Raw genomic sequence first — 23,920 nt, 5'->3', positions numbered from 1 at the left:
ATGACACTCAGCAAGAAAACAAACATCTTAAATATTATGGTACTTCTAAAAATGTTCATTTAAATACTGTTCTTATCAAATCTGCCTATAAGAACCTGTCCTACAGCAATAATTCAGCAAAACGGATTGAAAATTCTACATTTTACAAAGCGAAAAGTAGCTATAGTGGACTTCCAGTCTACAATATTTTTTATGAAGATAACAAAGATTTTTCACAGCAGAAGAGCAAGATCAGAGTGTCTAACTTGGGTTAAAATGTCAGCATGCAGCTAGGCTTTTCAGAAGCTGCACAGAGAATCAACATAAATAAGGCACTCACAGGCTGAGTGACTACTCCATGCCTCTTATACCTTAGTAGCTTCTAAGCTAATCCATCCACTTAGCTTTCAAAGGTGAAAAGTACACATTTCGGGACAAAATAATGAAGTACATCTTAAAAAAGAAATTTAACAAGTTTGTGTAGGCATACTTTTTTTGTGCACTACAAAAAAAAAAAAGAAAGGCAGATGAAACACTGGGGAAAACAAGGAAAAAAAAATCCTGCCAGTGTTCATCAGCAGCTCAAGTACAACAAAGTATCATTATTCACTCCATGAAGAAAATGGAATAAAGAGTTATACAAATTACTAAAGAACTGCTTAGGGTGGACAGTAAGAACTCATTTCACTGGCATTCATATTGGATTGTTTTTCTGTTTCTTCGCAGAATTTTTTCTTCTGCTTACAACACCAGAGTTCTACTTCTATCCACAACCATCGCAGAGACTGCTGAGGAGCACTTCAGTAAACAGCACTGTTAAACACAGGAATGGAAGGCAGAAAGATTCCTTTATTTTCTGCCCATCCTGCCATAGCTGCAGAAGTAAAATGCAGTGGTGAGAAAAGAAATTTTTACCAACTACAGTAAGCCTAGAAAAACGGAATTATTCAGAGAAGAGGTGGAGTGCTGTAGCCAATCTAGGCAGGTGTGAACATCATGCTCTCCCTCTTCTACAAGCCTGCTACTTAGTCACCTTTTCTGTTTTGTTTTGTTTCTCGTTTTTTGTCTGTTTTTTTTTTTTACAAATAGGCTGTATAAGACTTCTTTGAACACTCCATGCTGTTCTTTCTGGATGCCCCACGCAAAGTCATGAACCTACCTCTTTTTGGAGTGTCTCCAAAAATACATTCCTCTGGTGCAGCTACAAAAGTTAGAGGTATTTATAGGCAAGTTCACAACTTTCATTAAAACATCTGTGTATATTTAGATCTTACTTTTATCTCCTTCATTTTTATATTGTGCTTCTCTCTGACATCTAAAGACGTCCTCATATTCAGAGAGTGCCTCTAACACAGTACAGATTATCAGAAGACAAGGCATTAAGAAGAGTGCACCTCTTCCATTTCCACCCAAGAAGTGAACAGCAAAGCACAGAATGCTTCCAAGCTACTGCTACAGTACTGAAGAGCAAGGCAATTGCTTCTGAAGTGCCAGTATAAATGAAAAACAGGCAATAATTGCAACTGTAGAAGATAATCCTATCTCTTCCAACAAGCTCCAAAGGTATCCCCTACACAGAAACGAGCCACAGGAAAATAAAACACTGTTGGCTGTTAAAGATGTGACGTATTTTGAAGCATAAAGTCTACCAAGAAAAAAACACATGGAAATTCATTTTTTAAAATTCTACCTTTCGTAACTTTTCTCAAAGGAAAAATAAAGCATTAATAGATAACAAAACTCTTTACAAGTAAGAATTTTCAAGTTGCAACTGCTGAACAAGTTTATCATTTTACAGATGGAAGAACTGAGATGCTGAAGATGGAAAACTGAGAAGTACTTCCAGTGGTACTCGGAAAAAGTAGACCCATGTTTACAGACAGTTCTGCGCTGCTTTCCCAACACCAAGGCTTTCATATATAAAAAGTTAATCTCCTACTTTTATAAAGAACTTATTCTGTCTCTTCTCTGCTCAGTACTAATTGTCAAATAATGCGAAAGGTGACTACTTCTACCTGATACAAATGCCACAAAATACTACTCACTTGATGTATCTAAAGGCCTTATGACCCTCTGAATTTCATACCTTTTAACATTCAGAAGAAGTTTTGATTTTTATGTATCTTTATGTAGAAGAAATATCTGTTCTTAAACATCCATGTTAGAAAGCTGCTGACTTGAGAGACTACACATTGTCTTCCTCTGCCCTCACCTCCAGTTCTCAAAGGCAGCAGCCAACTTCATTGAGGACACATGCAGAAGAGCTATGCTGGCAGGACTGGGCCCAGCTGTTAGGAAAAGTTCAACTTTTATGTTCACCTCTCCTTAATCTCACCTGTTTCTTATGCTACCTTATCTTCCTACTTTAGAGTCAAACAGAAACTGACATGGGAGGGATGCCAATTTTTAACATTTATGGAGGCACCACAGAACTTATTGCCTACGTAAAAGCAGGGGGATCAGTACTGCCAGTGAGTAACGCAAAAGCACACCAAAAGCACTGAAAAAATAGCGTTATCTTCCATTGCTACACATAAATGAAGACAATTCATTTGCTAAAACATTGCATAGTTTCTGAGAACAGCAGGCAAGAAGGTATACAGATGCCTTAGAATTGGCAATGAAGCCCATGAATGCTTTTCCTTCATCTCAAAAGGCTGATAGACCAAGCCTACAAAACCAGTTTGAGGCAAACAGGAAACAGAAAAAAGCTGGCATGCACAACTGCATTAAATGAGAAAAAGTCACCAGATCTTTGTGTATTTCAAATGCCCTAAAGTTTAACTCTGCCTGGTAATTAAATGGGTCACCAAGTTTAAACTTAAAAGTTAAGTATTCAGCTACTTTTCTGCTGCTTATTTGGACTGACAATGGTAAAGTTAAACATTACGGATAATTCAATTTACACCTGTATAAAACAAGTGTTTCAGTACTAACTATACGCTAAGGTTGCCCATGGCCGCAACCAACTGTACCTGGTCAACTGGGATCATTTTCTTCTTTAATTCCATGACACAAAGACACATGGACAAAGCATTAAGAGAGTTTTAGTGGGAACAGAGCATGTGCAGAGGCTGTAGCCAGTTTCAGGGTTTGTTGTGTACTTAGTCAGATGAAACATAAAGAATACTGTAAAGAGGTCCTTACTATAAGCTGGGTAATTAAATCATATTTGATCACAAATGAAGCCAGATAATTAACTACACCCTGCAGTACAATTGCCTGAGGTGAGTGCACACTCCTGGAGTCACACCATCTGGTAAATGGTTTCTAAGTAAAATGTCAAACTACTCACAACTTACAGGACATGGGTTACTCTGCCATCCATTTCTAAGCTGGTAAGAAAACAAAACTGCTCTCAGCATCTTGAAAATTCTTGACTGTAGCTTCATTTTTCCTCTAATTAAATGGATTTAGAGATAATAGATATGATAGCTCAAAAACCATCTAAAGCAAGAACTGCTGTGCTTTGCAAGTCCAGCTGAGCAATGGAGTTTCTGACAGCCTTCTGTAGCAATGTGACAGCCTTGAAGCAAATTATAAATTTCAGGCTCATTTTTCTGAGCTATTCCACACACGCAAGATTATACAGTCCTTCTCACTACAGCTCCTACAAATATGAGGACTTTTCTCAATATTCTGAAACCTCCTGTTAGGGAAGTTTCTGCTTTCTTATCAGCAGCAGCATTTATTAGATTTCAGTTCTCAGAAGAAAATTGGCTTCACGATGTACCTTGTCAAAAGCAGCAACCTTGCTTGTATGCAGAAGTTCAGAAAGACCTTGTACCAGGACTGTGCTATCTGAGACTATCCAGGCCTCCAATTACCTCCTCTAAATAGGAATGAAAAAACCTTTTCTCTCAATCTCAATCTTAAACATTTTTGCCTTCATCCAAGGCCTGTCCTACTTACTTTTTGCAATTGCTAGAGACCTACAAATCTGCTTGATGAGAAGACTAAACTCAGTTCAAGGGTGTACATGTAAGCTTGTTTGTGTTCTGAGAAGCAAAAGGGTGATGTTATCAGAACAGAAAGTGGTTGAGAGGTAGCTCACGAATGTAAGAAGCAATTTACAAGTTTAGTCTTTGCAACTCAACACAGCTCCTCCAGTGGCACTTAAATGCATCACCACTAAAGCTGTGGACTGAGAAGGCAAATGAAAGGGGTACATCAGGGTAAAGATGCTCAACTCTGCCACCTCCTACCTCTCTGGAGTGAGAAAGTATCACTAGCATCCACCAACTCTCACTGTTATGCCACTCCACAAATGTAACTTCTTTTCAGAAGGAAACAAAGGGCTAAACTGAGAGGGAAGGGGAAGCATCACCTTATTTCTTTAAATATCCATCCAAGTGCAGGTACTGCCTGCATGCCATACAAGCCACACAGAATCTGCAGCCTGAATTGAGTGATTGATCTAGCTCCGCTGAAAGAAAAGCTTTGGTTTCCATCTAACCTGCTTTGCTCTTACAGATGGGAAAAGTATTCACAGTGGTAAACTTTGAAAACAGAATGGCATATTTATTAAGAACAGAGCAAAACGTCTAAGGTCTAGATTTGTTCACAGTCCAGAAATGTATAGAAAGTCTGTAAAAACTAGGAGGAAAAAAAAAACATGTCCTGTTATTTTAGCAAGTAAAAAACAATCATTTAAGATTTCCAGGTTTCTATTTACTCTGTAGAATGATGAATATGTTTTATGATCTCAGTTTCAAATGCTGTCAGACCCCATTTTGATTTTGAACAAACGGCTACAGAAAAAAATAGCTTAAAATATTTCCATTGTTATAGTCTCCTTTTAAAGCATCCAGAAGTTAGAGGAAACTAATTAAAAGGAAATAATTAAATTAGTATAGTAACATTTTGATATATCTGTCTTTTTTCAAAAGTATTACATTAGCGGTTTTAAGAAACCCGCAAGTTTATCAGTTTTTTGCCTTGTATTGGCAGACAAAATCTTGTAACAAAATTCTTCAAACACCTGTACAAAGAAGGAACAAAATAAACAAAGTATTGAATTCTCACAAGGAATCTATACATAGTATTCACAATGAAAAAAAAGAAGTTGTTCTTAATAGTTAAGAATAAAGTCATACATGAAGTAAAGAGAAGGAAAACCAAGAAAAGAGCAAAGCGTTCCATAGGACAAATTGTAATTAGCTAACTAAATCTAATGAAATCTGTGGAATAGATTTACAGAAAAAAATTGGATAACTATTGAGAGACAACACTGGGCAAGAATAGTTTATTTATCCTAATGACTTTCAAGCATAAATCTTAACTATAGATCATGTGTAAAAATATACAATAATAAATACTTTATGCAGTAATGTGTCTTACTGGATCTTCCTACCGAAGAGGCATAGTAGAAACTCTGTAAGAACTTACTCTTACTTCTCATATACCCCTGTAGAGATATTTGGCACCAATGATATGACATTTCTGAAGCTCTCACATCTTTTCTACAGCCTTTACTACGTTTTTATTTTTTTTTATATGGCTCCTATGGTTATAGAAAATGACTACTGTTGTTTAGGAAGGTCTGGACTAGACAGCCTAAGGAATTACCGCTATTAACAGTGGGAAAGAATGGGCAAGTGTGTGCCTATGTGGATAATTATTAAATAAATCACTGAAGGAAACAGATATTAAATAAACACAGTACTTTTTTAAGGATCAGTCTTTGGTTGCAAATCAAAATCATAATTAATAGCACAGGTTACCAGGATTGTTAATTTGTGCTCCCTCTACTGGTTAATTCACTCTCTAGCCATAAAAATAGTAATAGTCTGTAAAAAATCCCCAGATTGTTGTGTTGCAACTCAACAGACCAAAAAATCTGAAACCAAATTATTTTATTAAAGAAAACTCTTACACACAACCGGTATCTTACACATCAGTTCTAAATGTCATATTAGCTCATTAAAATGTCAGAATGGAAGCAAAAGGATCTTGCAGTTCAAAAAGATGTTTCCTATCACACCAGCTTGTTTGGTGTGCCTAGTCCATAGAAATTCCACTTCCCTCAGATTTAGAAATGCAATTAAACATTGCAAATTCTGAATCATTTTAAGAAGCCACTGTTAATTGGATTTTTAATTGAAAGTTCCTTTTTTCTCCTCCTCACACAAAACACCATCCGCAACCAAGCTGCAAAGCAGCCTAGATCACAGGACAACTTGGGCTGGAAGACAGGTTTTGGCAGCCCACTTGATCCAGCCCCTGCTCACAGCAAGGCTAACTCAGTCACGCTCCAGTCAGGATGCTCAGAGACTTGTCCCACTGACTCCTGCGTATCTCCAAGGCTGGCAACTCTGCAACTTCTCCAGGTAACTCATTCCCGTATTTAATCACGCCCAATTTAAAAAACTTTTCATGGCATATGCAAGACATTTCTTAGATCCAAATCAAGCATAATTTGAAGTCTGAGTATAAGCAAAAGGCAAATTTGTACCAAAGTTCAGAGAAAAAAAAAGTTTACGAAAAATCCTGTGATCTGATCACAATTAGTACTAGTCACAAGCAGCATATTTCCCGGGCAATGCAAATGTCACCAGCAGCTTGAATCAACTGAAAGAACCAAAGACCACCTTACTTTTGAAGTCTGACAGTACAGTACCAATGGACACTGCATTTCGTTTGAAGCTGACAAAATATACTCTATAAATATTTATATAGCATATCGCAGATCCTCTGACTCTCTTTATTTCATGAAGCACAATTAACATTCATATATCCACAGGTTTTCTGATTACCTCTCCTGGAGAGATAATTTAAATGCTAATCTTAAATGTCAGCTTCTGACAAAAAACTGTTTAAATGATCTTTAAGTGGAGTGAGTTGTAGTAAACGTTAATGTATTAGTCTTATTACTTATAGTCAGCAAAAGTAGATATAATGGTCAATTTCATTTACCCTGTTTTTTTGTATTAATAGGCTTTCATTTTATAGATGAGCAAGACAAACTTCTATTGTTATATACAGATTAGAAATGTAAACACCTAACACTTCCCAAAACGACAGACTTCAGAATTGATTCCAAGCATTATCTCAAAAAAGCACTCAGAGCCAGTGTGACAAAGAGCACTACTGCCCCCCAATGAGCCAATCCACAAAAGCTCCTCTGGAACAGCATTTCCTATCTTTCCTGAAGAAATTCAGATTATATCCACGAGCTATTTAAAAAAAAATAAATTAAAATTAAGTTTCATGAGAAATGAAGAACAATCATTAAGAACATACAAGCTAAATTCATGCCAAATTTCTTTGCAAAAGACATATGCTTCTGTCAGTAAGTAAGCAGATATTAGCCCATCTTAAACCTATTCTATACTAGGACGTAATCATTCAGAAAAAAAAACCCTGTAGCTATCTCCACACCAACATAGATTTTAAAATTTTAATGTCTGTAGTGTGAGAGCATCAGTATGTTTCTCTTGTTGCACTATTCTATCTAAACACAAGTTAGGTTGTAATTATAGCAAAATAATTCTGATCTTGGTACCTAATTATAACCACTAAAAGAAATAGAGAGGAAACAATCACAAAAATCCATTTGCTAGATTCTGTTTGTAAAGGAAACAAACTGTGTCATATGAAAGTGACATTTTTTCCTCATTTTTTAGAAAACTGTTTTGCCACAGAATTGAATCTGTATGCAGTGTATGCTGTCCAATCCAGCTTGGACATAAAATATTGTCTGGTTCCTGTACTTGCATTTCAAAAACACAGATTGCAGTGAACTGCTGCAAAAAACACAAACTGCTGCAAGTACTGGTGAGAAGCACAAACATAACCTGTGTATTCTCTTTTATTCTATCGTGAGTCAGAAACTCTACTCACATTAGTAAAATTACTGTGATTTGAATGCAATGCTAAGTTCTGATTCCTCCCCTCAAATCTTTTATTAAGACTTTTTCATAGATAAACATTCTGACAGACACCACGGAAGTAAAGACTAATTTCCATTTGCAAGATAAGGTTAAAAGCAATTTGTATGCTTAATTTAAAATATGCTAGCCAACAAAAACTATGGATTTTATTAATAAAAAAATCATGTTCACTAGTGGGTTTTGGCACTGAAACACCATCAGTCACTAAAATCCTTGAACTTAAGACTTTACCTTAAAACCTCTAAATACTCACTTTTCATGGTCTCCTATACTATGTCATCATTCATATAAATACATCATTAGCACAGAAAGGTTGCCAGTGATGAGCAATATCTTACATAACGACACACATGGTAGAAGGCTGCAAGCTACTAGGCGTTAAAAGTATAACAAGTACCAATCACATGCTATGTGATAAGAATAAATTATCCACAACGATACTTGAGACACCTAAAATAACTATAGTTCACGACATTTCTCTATTATGCTACAGCCCAAAAAGCTGGTAACACAGCTCACAGCCTACCTAACATGTATGCTGTTACATCGGTACTTCACAATTCCAGGCGCTTACTACAATTTTACAAAACATAAAATGAAAACACTGGCGAGACTGACAATAATCAAGAGTTCCAACTGATGCCTCAGAACTTTGAACATAAGGCCATCACCACAACTCATTCCAACTCTGCCAGGCATGTATTTCTTACCTTTGAATCTTCATTGCTCATTCCCAGCTCCAGCACAGCTCGAGGAGACTTCAGCTTCGCTTGCATGGACTCTGCCATTTGAAGATTAAGCTGCCATCCGATTTTTTCAAGCTATAAAACACAAATTTAGGTTAAAATCAGATGGTTCGGGAAGCACTCAGGTCAACTTTTAATATTGTGAATGGTCTGTGTCAGTGAACATGACATCACGCTCTACAAATGTTAAGCGTTTTTATACAATGCACATTCTGCAAATTCTCCTGCACTCCAAGAAAGATTTGTTTCTCTCTCTTGCCAAACTTATCAGTTCAAACTGCCTGTGACCAACCGCAATAAAGGGACTTCATATGCCTCAGATCTGCTGGAATCCATCCATAAAACACAACTAAGGATCCAAAATCAGGAAGTTTCCCCCTCTCTGTGGAACTTCATCAGCAAAGTTGCAGATTCAGTCTTATTTCGTATTTATTTTTCTTTCATGAAAAAGAAAAATATTACCAATAAATGGTAAAGCAGCTAAAAATGGTAATTTCTTAACCAACAGATCTACTCATGCGTGTTCTACCATATACAGATGTTAATCACAAAAATAATTCTGTGCTGCTTTTAAGTTGTTACTGCTGAAAAGCCAAAAATCAGTTAAGCATGTGATCAACAGAAGTTTTAATAGAAAGCTACACAAAAATATACTTCAAATTCTTTTTAATCATTAATCTAAAGTTATATTTAAACACTATCAAGCTACACCTCAGCATAAACGAAGCACGCAAGAACAGAACTACAAGTCTTTCACAAAATAACCTACTTGGTCTTCTTGAATAAAGAAAAGGAAAAACATAAAGTCTTACCGTCTGACAAGTTAATTTGCATACAAGTTCTTTTTAATCTAGTGCCTCCCCTCTGCTAGTAAACATTGTGGCTGACGTGGTCAAAGTGAAATTGTGCCATATGTGGGTTGGGGCAATCCCAAGCACAAGTACAGGCTGGGCGGAGAATGGATTGAGAACAGCCCTGAGGAAAAGGACTTGGGAGTGCTGGTGGATGAGAAGCTCAACATGAGCTGGCAATGTGCGCTGGCAGCCCAGAAAGCCAACTGTGTCCTGGGCCGCATCAAAAGGAGCGTGGCCAGCAGGTCGAGGGATGTGATTCTGCCCCTCTACCCTGCTCTTGTGAGACCCCACCTGGAATACTGTGTTCAGCTCTGGAGTCCCCAGCACAAGAAGGACATGGAGCTGCTGGAGTGGGTCCAGAGGAGGGCTATGAAGATGATCCGAGGGCTGGAGCACCTCTGCTATGAAGACAGGCTGAGAGAGTTGGGGCTGTTCAGCCTGGAGAAGAGAAGGCTCTGCGGTGATCTTATAGCAGCATTCCAGTACTTAAAGGGGGCCTACAGGAAAGCTGGAGAGGGATTTTTTACAAGGACATGCAGTGATAGGACAAGGGGCAATGGCTTTAAGCTGAAAGAGGGCAGATTTAGATTAGCTACAAGGAAGAAATTTTTCAGTCTGAGGGTGGTGAGGCACTGGAACAGGTTGCCCAGAGAAGTTATGTCTGCGCCATCCCTGGAAGTGTTCAAGGCCAGGTTGGATGAGGCTTTGCGCAACCTGGTGTAGTGGAGGGTTTCCCTGCCCATGGCAGGGGGGTTGGAACTAGATGATCTTTGAGGTCCCTTCCGACCCTAACCATTCTACGATTCTATAAGCTGCGAGCCTATCCAAGGCTTGATTTTCATATTACTATAATAAACTCTTTAAGTAACTGATAGAAAGTCCTTCCTAAATTGAGGAGTGCGGGGCTTGAACCTTCGTGACTGCAGTATGAAGAGCCATCGCGTTCCAGAGCTTGCTCACTGTCTCCGTTGACCTTAGCGGTGAGGTGTTTTATCAAAATAGGTGGTACTGTTTCCTGTTGCCTGCTTCAGGCTGCTCCCACCACTAGCCTGTAAGTCAACATTTGAGTCCTTCTCTGTTGACCATTATCAACTTCGGTAGGGTTCTTTAACTAAACTGAACTTTCTTGATCTAAAACCTAGAGTAAGGCAAGATGCTAAGATCTTTATGCTCCTGAGATAACCAGAGGTAATTTCTTTACTTAATTTTATTGAAGTTTGTGGAGACAAAAACGTTTTCCAGCTGTGTCATTCCGATATAATTTGCTGGAAGATTCCAGATACTGGCCAGCACACACGCTTCACAGACTTGTCCGTTAGTGTGATTGACTTGAGCACATCCACAGAATCCACTTTGGGTTGTGCTGTACTTTTGGGTAGGATGGGCAATGGCCTATTATTTTCATCAAGCGAGATGCAGTCATGTTAGAGGAAATCAAAACAGAGAGTTATGATTAAAAATTAATGTCATTTTAGAATTTATAAAACTTAACTTTTAAAGCACCTTTAGCTCGTATGGTCATATGACCATATTATGTCAGAGTGGACATAACATTGCTAAAGGTACACCCACCACAAAATGAGATAGAGCAGATTTACAGCATTTTAGCTGTGTCTGTTTGTGTTGTATGCATGCTTTCATTGATTTGATTAATGTATAAACTTCCTTATTTTTACCACAGAGTGAAGCCTGAATAGGGCCGTTTGTTGCAGAGCAGCTGACAGGCTGCAGGCTGACCTGCTGAAGTTCTTCCTACTGTCTTGTTCCTGTAGCTGTACACAAAGTTTGCCTGAGACTGTGTCTTTCCATTAACTTTGTTTAGCCTTGGCTAAATTCCCTAAACATCTTGGACTGGCGGTGGTGGCTAACAGGTCATGATACATAATCTTCCTTTTGGCATGCTTATTCATATGGTTTTCACTGTTTGTTACATAATTGGTGTAATATTGATGCTGTAATATACAAAGAAATGCAATATAACGTACATTAATATGTAAACAGTGTTGCTGAAATACATTTTGGATGGTTTGTCTTTCAGCTGTGCCCATGGAAGATGTTTCTGCCACTTGCTTCCTCTCCTATCTTTCATCTATAGATTGCTGTCACTGTAGGAGGCAAAGCATGTATTGGCTTCTCTGCTATTCAGAGCACAGTGCCTCTGGGATGGCTTTGTGCCGTTGATGATTTTAGCTGAATTGTGGGACTGGTAAGAGAATAACTGAGATATAGAATCACAGAATCATAGAATGGTTAAGGTTGGAAGGGACCTCAAAGATCATCTAGTTCCAACCCCCCTGCCATGGGCAGGGAAACCCTCCACTACACCAGGTTGCGCAAAGCCTCATCCAACCTGGCCTTGAACACTTCCAGGGATGGGGCATCCACAACTTCTCTGGGCAACCTGTTCCAGTGCCTCACCACCCTCAGACCGAAAAATTTCTTCCTTGTAGCTAATCTAAATCTGCCCTCTTTCAGCTTAAAGCCATTGCCCCTTGTCCTATCACTACATGTCCTTGTAAAAAATCCCTCTCCAGCTTTCCTGTAGGCCCCCTTTAAGTACTGGAAGGCTGCTATAAGATCACCGCAGAGCCTTCTCTTCTCCAGGCTGAACAGCCCCAACTCTCTCAGCCTGTCTTCATAGCAGAGGTGCTCCAGCCCTCGGATCATCTTCATAGCCCTCCTCTGGACCCGCTCCAGCAGCGCCATGTCCTTCTTGTGCTGGGGACTCCAGAGCTGAACACAGTATTCCAGGTGGGGTCTCACAAGAGCAGGGTAGAGGGGCAGAATCACATCCCTCGACCTGCTGGCCACGCTTCTTTTGATGCGGCCCAGGACACAGTTGGCTTTCTGGGCTGCCAGCGCACATTGCCGGCTCATGTTGAGCTTCTCATCCACCAGCACTCCCAAGTCCTTTTCCTCAGGGCTGCTCTCAATCCATTCTCCACCCATTCCATTATCTGGAATTATAAAACAATGCCACTAGAGACAAGAACAATAACCTAGGAAGCCTAACTTTTAAGACTTCTCTAAAGCTGTTAAACAGCGTACTGTACGTAGCATGAAAAACAAATCATCAAAAGTGAAGAAATTCAAATTTATGTCTTCTGTTTCAGCTTTAATACACTTCTATCCAGAAATATTGTAGAGGGCTCAGAACAAATACAACACATGTGGCAACACAGTGGCCTGAGTTTATAGCTGAACAGCAGCCATAACTCTTTTTTTATATTGCTTTACCTTAAAATTACTTTGTTTACCTGTACGATTCATGTGTCTTTTCTGTTTTAAATACAGTTGTATGAGAACAAGTTTTGATGAACAAACAGCACACTGCCTAAGGCTTCAAAGTGGTCTGATTATTTATTTACTTGAAAGAAAAATGTAACATGTATATGGCTATGGTCATGTTTACTTACAAAACACTCAACATCCTGAAAAACCAAGTAACGTTTTGAGAGTGGTGACGTGTTTCTGCATGGCATTTGTGTCAAGGCAAAGTTTGGTAGCCACAAAGTGGTAGATATTTTAGGGCCATTTTTTTCAAAAATTAAAGGACTACACCATTATTTTCACTTCTGATATAAAACTTGTTACAGAAAAGGAAGCGTTGGGAGAGATCATATGGTGTCAGAATCTGCAATATATTACCTGAAAAGCAATAACATGGAAAAAAGTCGTGTTTTTAGTTACTATAGACCTTTAGCTTCTTTTTACAATTTCTTATCAGCAGTTTAGAAATGTGCAAGCTACCGTTTCACTGCAACAATAAACACCCTTGAAATGTACTATTTAGCACTGTAAGTTCTCACTGGTATCTCTGGCACTTATTTAACCTCAAGGTTACGTTTAGAATACAAAAAAAACTAGTGCAAGCCAGTAAACAAGGAAAGGAAAAAACATACATACTGAATAAAACCAATAGTAAGCACATATGAAAATCCTTCAGATCTGCACCATGAACCCTATGGCAAATGATTCAGGGCAACAGAGATATGAGGAAGCTTTCGACAATCCCTGTAATCTTCAGTTCCCATGTTCATTTTGTTCTACTCAGGCTTCTGAAGAGAATAACATAGCAGTCAGGACCAACACACACAGAAGAACCTATGCACTTTTCCTTTCCAGCACTCACTCAGTACTAGCTGTAGTAAAGATAAGGTGTTACACCTGCTAAACCAGCTCTGTACCCCCTACAAACACAGTATTTCTCAGTGGCATCCACATGTGTCGCAGGGGGAGATACCCACTAGAGAGCTGCCCGTTTCCCTAATATGAGAGGATGTGACCCTTCATCTGTAGATTTCTAACACCTTTACAGCTACAGAAATACACCACCTCTGTGGACACCTCATAAATACATTTCCTCCAGGGCAAAACATGAGATCTTCCAACTCATGCCTGCTGTCCTGTCCACCAGACTACTTCACATACTATATAGCAGAGCTTAGTATTTTACATATTAGGACAAGACCATCAGCAATCTACTATAACTATGGTAAAACGTTTGGGTGAAAGTCAAACTCTGCAAAGAGCCCATGTGCACTAGATGTCAAGTCAGCTTTCACAGCTTAACTGAGATGAGCTTTAAGCACAAACTCCAACCAAATAAAGGATTTCACATAGCCAATATTAATATCCACAGAACTCTCCATTTCTCTTATTACTTACAGCCCATTATGTTTTTACATACTATTGTATCTTTCTCGTATATTTTCACCACTGTTCCTTACTTTCACTTTTGACTGCCCATTACTACAAATTAAACTAAAACTGAGAAGAAATTCAAGAAATCAGATAAACATGACACATTGCTATATTAGCTGTCAAAAAATTAAAATTATTCTCCTTTTCCAACTACATAAAGGTATTTATCTCATACTCTTTAATGAGAAATCAAATAAATGTTCTTTGGCAAAGAAATTCAGGCTAGAAACGTCAATGAGAAAACAATCATCTTTGCTATACAAGAACCAGTCTATCAGACTCAAAAACGAAGGACTATGACTGGATATGACTATGAAGGCAGACTGGATGTCCAGAACAGGCATGTTGTATAGCTCCAACCTGAAGGACCAAGAACAGAGCCAAAACGACTGAGAAACTCACACTGAAAAAAACGTTGGCAAGGGCCTTAATTTGAGAAAAGAAAGTAAGTGGAAATATTGTGAAAAAAGGGAAAACTAAAAGTGGAAACAGAACCTCAGAAAATACATAAGCACCTAAAATGTTTTCCCTGATACTTCCAACTTCAGCCATTCAAAACTTGTAGAGCAAGGTCCAGTGTTTTTAAGAGAAGAGGGGGAAAAGAGGTTTAAATGCTCAGTCAGTACAGGAGCAGTGAAAGGGGATAATTTTTTTACTCTGAAATTGAGTGACATACTGAGATCCTATCTCCTGCTTGTGTCTACATTCATGAAGACTGGAAGCTTATTTTAATCCTAAATGGAAAACCGGAATTTTCATATAAACTACCCAATTCCAGAAGGTGAAGCTTTCAGAAGGCCATCTAATATCATAATGAATCATTACAGGAACTACTGAAAATCAGCATTACTGCCCTCAGGATTCATTGATGTGGCACAAACATCAATGTGGCACAAACATTGCATTGTGGTATGCATCCTGCTTGCATTACCACAATGCAAGCAGGATGCCATAGTACCATGCAAACCACTATTTCTCCTCCACAGGGAATCCATTATTTGGCATTTATTTTTCCCTTAGAAAGTGCTGTAACTGTTGACCTCAGAAAAGCAGGAGTAACAATGAGTAAACAAAGCTCTGAATCTGCAAGAATTACAGTATGGAACTACTGCTTGGACAGAAAAAAAATCAACATGACTGAGGTTTTTATAACACACATTTAGACAGGTATGAAGTAGCTAATCACTTTACAGCTCAAATTTAACGTATTATGAAGATCTAATTATTTCATTCAGATTCTTGCCCTCTATTTTTTTGGCAAGATTTGTTACTTTCAAAACACCTAACTTTCTCTCAATAGAATAAAATACATACATCACTTCTGTGTAACACTAAAACATATTCTTTATAGTCTTCATTTAATAAGAGAATAATTATATTATAGTCAGAACATACATGATTCAGAACATGTGGACAAATGCAACTAATCAGCATTATAGGTTAAACATGATTTAACAAAACATTATATATAAACTGGCTCATGAAAGATGAAGAAGATTCTGGCACAACCATTATTAGCCTCCCAGACAAAACAAAAAAATACTGTATGCATTTCTTCAGAGAGGAAGAGAAATGCTGATTAGCATTTAGCAAGGAGAAAGAAAAAGAATACTCAAAATTAGAATTTCATCTTAAAGTCTAAAAACTGAGAAAAACAGAATTCTGGGCTGAACACTTGGTAACAGTCTGATGAGCCAAGAATGCAGAAGCAATTCTAAATTAGTAGCAGTGTTCTGTACTTCTACATTTATGGGAGGAAAAAAAGCTTATGAAAGCTCTGGATGGAAAAGGAACACAGAGCATAAGCAAACTAGCATAAGCAATTTTTGAAGTCTACTACTACTATTACAACAAATGTTTTCAGTATTGCCAAAAGGTAATTGGTTAGAAAAAACAGTCGTTATATTACCACTACATTTGGTAATGTTTGAAAATCAAGTATAAAATAATATAATTTTTGAATTGTATTATTTCAACTGGGTATTTCTCCCATTGTCAATGCATTAGTTTAGTTTGTCTATTGGGAATTTTTTTTTTTTTTTTTTTTCAAAAAAAGCAACAAAACCCCCCAACAACATATGCCTTTTCAGAAAGCAAAAGGTTTTCGTTACCCTGAAGTTGCTAAGGGGCTGTTGAAGCTTTCCAACATGACTGATGAAAATTTTAAAGCAAATTGAGCTTGTGGCCCACAGTCAGAATTAAAAGCCAGTAAAGTAACCTTTAGAATAACTAGGTCAAATGTTGTGAATATTGAGAAGAAGAACTTGTTCTAAGGACATTATGGTATGATACTAAATCTTTTTCATGTAGTTCATAATGCACATATCAGTTCAGTAGAATTGGCCTCCAGTGACATTACTAACTTGAGCATAGCTGAAAATAAATCTTAACATCCCTTCTGAAAATTCAAATCTTGGCACAAAACTGGGCACTTCTAATAGTACTACCTCTCGTGGTACTGGTGGTGCTGAAGGACTTGATTAATATGGACATCCCTGGTTTTGGTTGCCAGCCGCCTCCTCTGGCACAGAATGCTGGTTTAGGCTTGCATAGCTGAGAACTAACATCCAATTCTCCTGACTTTGAGTCAACACTCAAAGAGCCACTTTAGTGTAGTTTAAGTGCATCTATAGTTACTTTCCTTCACAGGCAGTCTGATAAATTTGGGGACAGGCTGAAGCAGTGTAACTGACTTTATTTTTGTAAGGTTTTCAAAAACTGTGCAATAGAAATAGAATGCCAAAAAGAACTTTCTACTGACTCATTCTTTACAGGTACCACAGAAAATAGTCCGATGTGAGGCAGAAGCCTCAAAAACTATTACAGATAAAGCAGGACAGTTACAGTAGTACTGAAATTAGTTTCATGCTCCACTGGTATACAGGCCCACCCATTTGATTTTCAAATACTTTAATCCTTATTTTGAGAGGCCACTCAGATCTAAATGGTCTGGCATTTGTTGCTGTACATGAGATTATGCCTTCTGTATCCTGAGAAAAAAACCTACATGCTTGTTTCTATAAAGTTTTTTCTGTAAAAAAATAAAAAAATATGCAAGTGTAACGGCACTATTTTTCAGAGTTACACTCTCCTCATCTACTTCTACCAAATGTGATATATCTGTAAGAGCATCGTATCAATTTACACACAGTAACTACTCTCAGAATTCAAGTTCAGTTTCACTACATCAATGCTGGAGTGCTCACTTAGTTAAAAGGCTACTTTAATTCACAGTCTAAAGTAAATATTGATAACTTAAGATTCCAAAGTCTAACCTTCTTCCATTATAGGCTGAGGAGTGAATAATTAACACTACAGGAGAGTTTACAACAGGGGGACAAAAACTCAGCCTTCAGTCCATTCTCGAGGAAGTAGATTTATGATAGCTGGAGAATTAAGGTTCAAGAACTACTCTCCAATAGCAGAAGTGTGAGGAAAAACTATTAGATACTTTAAACATGGAGCCTGACGAATTCAGAAAGAGCACCATATGACGTGGCTGCTTGCAGTAATGGGGAAGATGAACAACTCAATGTCTCTGCCCATGTGTACTTTAGAAAGGAACATATCCTGCCCTCAAAGGCAATAATTACAGAAAGAGAAAAATTAAATCCTATTTTAACAAATGAAATCAGAATTTTGTCTTTTAACTCAGATACTAACTCACTTATTTCAGCTATTTTTCCCTCTAATTTGAGAGAAATAGTCCAGCTTTAAAGATGAAAACATTTCCTGGAACAATCTGGAAGAGCTATTTATGTAATTTAAGACATTCACAGTATTAGTCTCATTGAAGCTGTTACAAACAGTGAAGTGAGAGATAACGGGATATAAAAGACATCTTCAGCAAATCTTTTTCTCATGTTATTACAATGGTACATCTCACACCAGCGTAAAATATTTAAGAATATTTCCTCAAAATAGTTTGTTAGTTGGAAAACAAATAATCCATAAGAATTTTTCTTCTGGTGCAGACTTTTCCCTTACAATACACTTATATCAGTTGTCTAACCAAATAACCGAGAGTATGGCTATCCTTTCACTCAGTTTAATTCTTGAAAGATTAACTCCAGTATTTACTAAAGACCAAGTACTCCTCATTTCATTGCAGAAAAAGAAAGTGAAAATACTCACATTTTAAAGTTTGGGGGGTCCCCTCCCCTCGTCTTTCAACAATTGAATTAGACAAAATGTACTAAGTCATGGTTACATAAATGAGTAACTTCCATTTAAAGAAAGTACTGCAACAAATTCATATATTGTTTTAATAAATTAACTATCAGTTTTGTATGCATGGGAGAGGAATAAAGATGTATTACATGTAAAGAAAAGCATTGGTCTACAGTGCGCTACTCTAACTTCAGATCTATGTAATCACATCAACATAAAACAAGAGCAAACCATTAAGTCTGCTCTCTAAAACTTCCAGCCTAAGCTGCCAATTCTGCTCTCCATCAGCACACTCAACATTGCGGAATCAAAACTCCAAATTAGATAAGAAAATGCCAACTTTGCCTGCTGTGATGATGGCAGTAATTTAGGTAAGAGGACAAGACTAGGATGACAAAATACGTCTGACTGAACTCCTTCAAAAACTCTGTCTCCTTAAGAAAAGAATGTTAGTGCAGAGGTGACACCAGTAGGATGAAGCTGAAAGTGTACTCAACATTAAACAAACATTAAAACAGAAAAAAGGTGCACATTTTTAAGAGGAAGGCAATGAGCAACAGGCGCAATTTGCCAATCATCACGGGTAGAGTCTTTGTCACAGAAATATCCTGTAATCAAGATAAGAGTGTTTCCTTTAAGATAAGCCCCAGATCAAACGTCAGTTTCCTAATCTAGCCCTGGAAGCAAGGGAGATGACTGCATAAACACACTGATTTCTATTATCTATTGTTGCTACTGACTGCAGTTGTATTAAGGTGGCATGAATATCTTTGAAGGAAGTTCTGGATGTTGCAGCTTCTGGATGGAACAGTCCTTACTAGCAACTGCTCCACGGGCAAGGAAGTTTGCAGCGAAACAGCTGGATTTTCACATTGGCTGCATAATGTTTCTGACTACAGTTCTCTACCACATTTTGAACAGCAACAGAAAAACCTGTTCGTGTACAGTATTTCAAAACCTGTCCCCCTACCCTACAAACATATTCAACTTCAACACAATCCAGTATCCCCATTTTACAAATGGAATACTGAGGTGCTTTGTGGTTTCAGTGAAAAGTGCTCCTCAACGGCAGATTCAAAATCTGTTAAGACTCAATTTTTATCCAGAGCTATGAGTCAAAAACTGAATGACCAGCATCTTCAGATGACGCTACTAGGCAAATTTTCAAATTCAACCGAAGAGTCAGAGCAGGCACCACAAAAATGGTACGTGACTATCAACAAAACCTTACATACATACCCATTCACAAAACAAAGTCAGGATAATAGGGGCTTTTTTTTAAAAAAGCAAGAAAGTCTGAAATTAAAGACAATCATAACACATATGCACAGCCAAGTTGAGCAGAGGTTGCACGGTCAACTACAGTGCCTCTTATTAAATTTTAAGACCGGACTTTGCAACCTTCATGACAGTTTTTGCAATGTATCTTAGTCATAAGAAAATAAGAATTACTGGATGGATCTTATCTATCTGGCCACAATACTAGAACGCAATGTCAGATCCAATTCTGCTTTAATCTCACGGATAACTGCAAGACCATCAGCAGACAGACAAACAAAAGAAAAAGGAAAGCAGCCGCTATGTTTTTCACCAGTAGACAAGAATAATCTTCCAGGCTCTGAAGTAGTACCACATGCTATGATTGTCTCTAACTAGAAATAGTGGTAGTTGTAACATAAGGGCAAGGAAAGAATTGGATAAGGTCAAGCAGACAGGCTGCGAATTCACAGAACCCTGTAAAAAGATTGACCAAATAGAACAAAATTCTCAAAGGAAAAAGTTCCAGAAGTTTAAAAAACAAAGAGAAACTACATATGTGGGTTTGTATCTATACCTCAAAAGAAGGTACTAAGACCAATGGACTGAAGATAGGTTGGGACAAAAACCCAGTAGAGTGGTCAAACTAAGTGAGCAGGATAGAGAAGCACTGAAGCGAGCCACCTGCCATGCATTGTATTTGCCGTGCAACTCTTAGATCCCTCACCACAAACTTTCCCTAATTATGCCAGTAACCTCAGGAGGCAGAAAAAAAAAAATAAATGAGAAGCACTAAGTGTTTTCAGTTTGTAAACTGGGAGTTTCAGCTTGTGATCAATGCTAGAAAAAGCAAGAGAAGCAAGCCAAAAAAGCCAGTACGTCAGTTAGCTCTCAGAGAGGATCTAATAGTAAAAATAGCAAAAATAGTAAAAATAAATAGCAAAAATAGCAAAAATAAATAGCAAAAATAAATAGCAAAATAAATAGCAAAATAAATAGCAAAATAAATAGCAAAATAAATAGCAAAATAAATAGCAAAAATAAATAGCAAAAATAAATAGCAAAAATAAATAGCAAAAATAAATAGCAAAAATAAATAGCAAAAATATTTTTGGAATATAAAAAGAGACAGATTTAACTCTACAAGGAAAATCTACACAAATTATGTAACTAAAGCCATCTTATTTGATGAATATACAAGACGAAATAGATTCTTCATCCAAGGTTGGCTCTCTCCTGAAGGGTTAATTTTCTCTGACTTTTTGTATGCAAGGATAAAGCTCTATTTCTCTTCAGCAAACCTTACTTAGCACACATACCAGCAAAAGTGATATTTTCAGACTTCTTCATGCAATATTTAAACCAAAGCCCCTCACATCTTTAATCTTTGAATTTAAAAAAGGAAAAGATGCACTAAAAAGTACCAATGTACTTCAAAAGGGAGGAAACAAAAGAAATAATATGACATGAAATTGGTAGAGCAAGACTAGTGCTAAGAAGCAACAACTTCAAAAGACTTTTCTCTAATTGAAGTTACTGCAGGTTTTCATCTTTATGTGTATTTTAACTGATAAGCAGCTAGCTTGAAAGCAAACAGAAAAAAAAAACAAACAAAAAAACAAACAGTATAAAAAACATTAGAAACAGCACTCAAGTTTCCAAACCTCTAGTATTTAGGGATTCACTTTGTGCAAAACGTAGAAGTGGTGTTGTGCTCTACCTCTCTCTCTGGGAAATTTGTGGGCATAGAGTTGCAGTAAAAATATGCACCAGTCTACCAGCACTTATATGGAAAAGTCTTAGCTGACTGGCTATTTTATCTGCAAGAGGAATGTACAGCAAGATCCAACAGTAGGAAGATGAATTTAGATAGATTTTAATTAGAGATAAAACACACATTTTTATTAAACATAAAAAATACCCTAGAAATTACCTGTCATTTCAGGCCTTGAAATCACAACCAGACTCCTGTTTCAAAAGCTCTTTTAGAATCATAGAATCATAGAATGGTTAGGGCTGGAAGGGACCTTCAAAGGTCATCTAGTCCAACCCCCCTGCAAGGAACAGGGATATCTCCTACTAGATCAGGTTGCTCAGGGCCTTGTCCAACCTGGCCTTGAACGTCTCCAGGGATGGAGCATCCACCACCTCTCTGGGCAACCTGTTCCAGTGTTCTACCACTCTCATAGTAAAAAATTTTTTCCTAATATCCAACCTGAACCTACCTCCCTCTATTTTAAAACCATTACCCCTTGTCCTATCATAACTGGCCATCCTGAACAGCCTCTCCCCATCTTTCCTGTAGGCCCCCTTGAGGTACTGGAAGACCGCTATAAGGTCACCCCGGAGCCTCCTCTTCTCCAGGCTGAACAGCCCCAACTCTTTCAGCCTGTCCTCATAGGAAAGGTGCTCCAGCCCTCTTATCATCTTCGTGGCCCTCCTCTGGACCCTCTCCTCTGGACCCTCTCCAACTGGTCCATGTCCTTCTTATGTTGGGGACTCCAGAACTGGACGCAGTACTCCAAGTGAGGTCTCACGAGGGCAGAGTAGAGGGGGAGAATCACCTCCCTCGACCTGCTGGCCACGCTCCTCTTGATGCAGCCATTTCTTCATTTTACATTATTGAAGAAAAATTACAGTTCGTATTACACAGGAAGTTACGCGAGATAAGCATGGCACTCTTTCATAACCCTAAGAGATGCTATTTGGCATGTAGGAACAGAACAAATGTTTCAGATACTTTTAAACATTCTCAAAATATACCTTCTTCCAACCTTTATCATTCAAACTTTCTTGGTAGAAGACAGAGAAGGTAAGAAGGATAGGAAGAAACTCATTAAAAAAGCCCTCAAGAAGTAGCACCTAAAAATTGTAAACAATTAAAATACCTACTAACAAAGCTGAGAGAGTGGAAGATAAAACAGACTCAGTTGTGCTGCAGCTGGCTATTAAAATAAACCTCACCGATACAAAACTGTGTCTTCACTACATCTTTTATCGTTTGCGTTCTTTGCCACTGCCTGCAATGGCATTATACAATGCAAGCTGGTTCACAATTCACTGGGACAACACCCATAGGTACGACACGGTCTTTGTGACCTCAATTTGTCACTGTAAGAATGACTAGTGGATCAGACACTAACGAGAAACTGATAGAATCTATCTGAGCTGTATTTCTCCTTATTTTGCATTTCTTTTGATATCAGAAATAATTTTTCTCCCACGATACACATAGAGCAGTCCAATTCTCTTCTCTTTTGTCATAATCGCCATAGGATGCATGTGTTTCAGTGTATTTCTGTAGATTTCCCAGCATGTAGCAAAGGGAATTTAGCATATTCACATTACATATACACCCCTTAGCAAGAAGGCCAGTTTCTGAGAAAATTACTTCCAGAGTTTTTCCCATATGGCCTCAAACAGCCAGTCAAGATACAGAATTGACAGCTCTGTCAAGAATTTTAGGTACGTGATTTCACTAGTTGCATTCCCACGCATCATTATATTAAGTAATGCTGTCTGAAGGATATAAAAAACTTCCCCTGCTTGGCAACATAAGACTCTTCTCTTTTTTGTTATATATATTTTAAAAGATACCCTGAATAGTTTTTCAAAACAAGAAAGCTATGAGGCACTTAGCTTGACCTGCCTTTAAAACAGATAGATTTATACAGAGTACTAAAATAAAAAAATAAAAATCTAGAGAACAATATAGGGGGAGAAAAGCAACAGAATTGATAAAAAATTGCCATGAGAATCCAGAGTGAACCCTACTAAAAAGCTAGCTCTTCTTCGCAGAGAGGAAAAAAATACATTTTAATCTGATCAGCATGTGTCCTGATTTCTAAACTGATACAATACCAAACAAAGACTTCAAATCATACAACGGTTTGGGTTGGAAGGGACCTCAGAGATCATCTAGTTCCAACCTCCTTGCCACAGGCAGGGACACCTTCCACTACATCAGGTTGCTCAAAGCCTCATCCAGCCTGGCCTTGAACACTTCCAGGGATGGGGCAGCCACAAATTCTCTGGACAATCTGTTCCAGTGATCCACAACTCTCATTGTAAAAAATTTCTTCCTCATATCTAATCTAAGGATCGGATTGATCCTTTTTAAAAACTGGATCAGATTCATATCAGACTATTATCACTGGCCTATCATTCTAGAAGGCAAATTAAGAACTCGTTCGAAGAAAAAAAATGATATAAATACCATCATTCTAATTGACTAGGATTGTATTATACAGCAGAAATAACGTAATAAAGGGACTACCACACAAGTAAAGATTCAAAGAACCAATTAATGCAACAGGAG

At 37.8% G+C, this 23,920-nt stretch overlaps 1 protein-coding gene across 1 annotated transcript in view; it reads right to left on the bottom strand.

Moving 5' to 3' along the window:
- The window catches only part of COMMD10 (COMM domain containing 10), a 122,012-nt gene that overhangs the window by 86,839 nt on the left and 11,253 nt on the right, over positions 1-23,920 (bottom strand). Inside the window, exon 5 of the mRNA XM_086629616.1 lies at positions 8,582-8,692. Within this exon, the coding sequence (XP_086485742.1) occupies positions 8,582-8,692 (111 nt within the window). The remainder of the gene's footprint in view (positions 1-8,581; positions 8,693-23,920) is intronic.

Source organism: Tauraco erythrolophus, chromosome Z (assembly GCF_009769465.1).
Source record: "Tauraco erythrolophus isolate bTauEry1 chromosome Z, bTauEry1.pri, whole genome shotgun sequence".
Classification (NCBI taxonomy): Eukaryota; Metazoa; Chordata; class Aves; order Musophagiformes; family Musophagidae; genus Tauraco; species Tauraco erythrolophus.
This window is presented reverse-complemented; position numbering and strand designations above follow the sequence as displayed.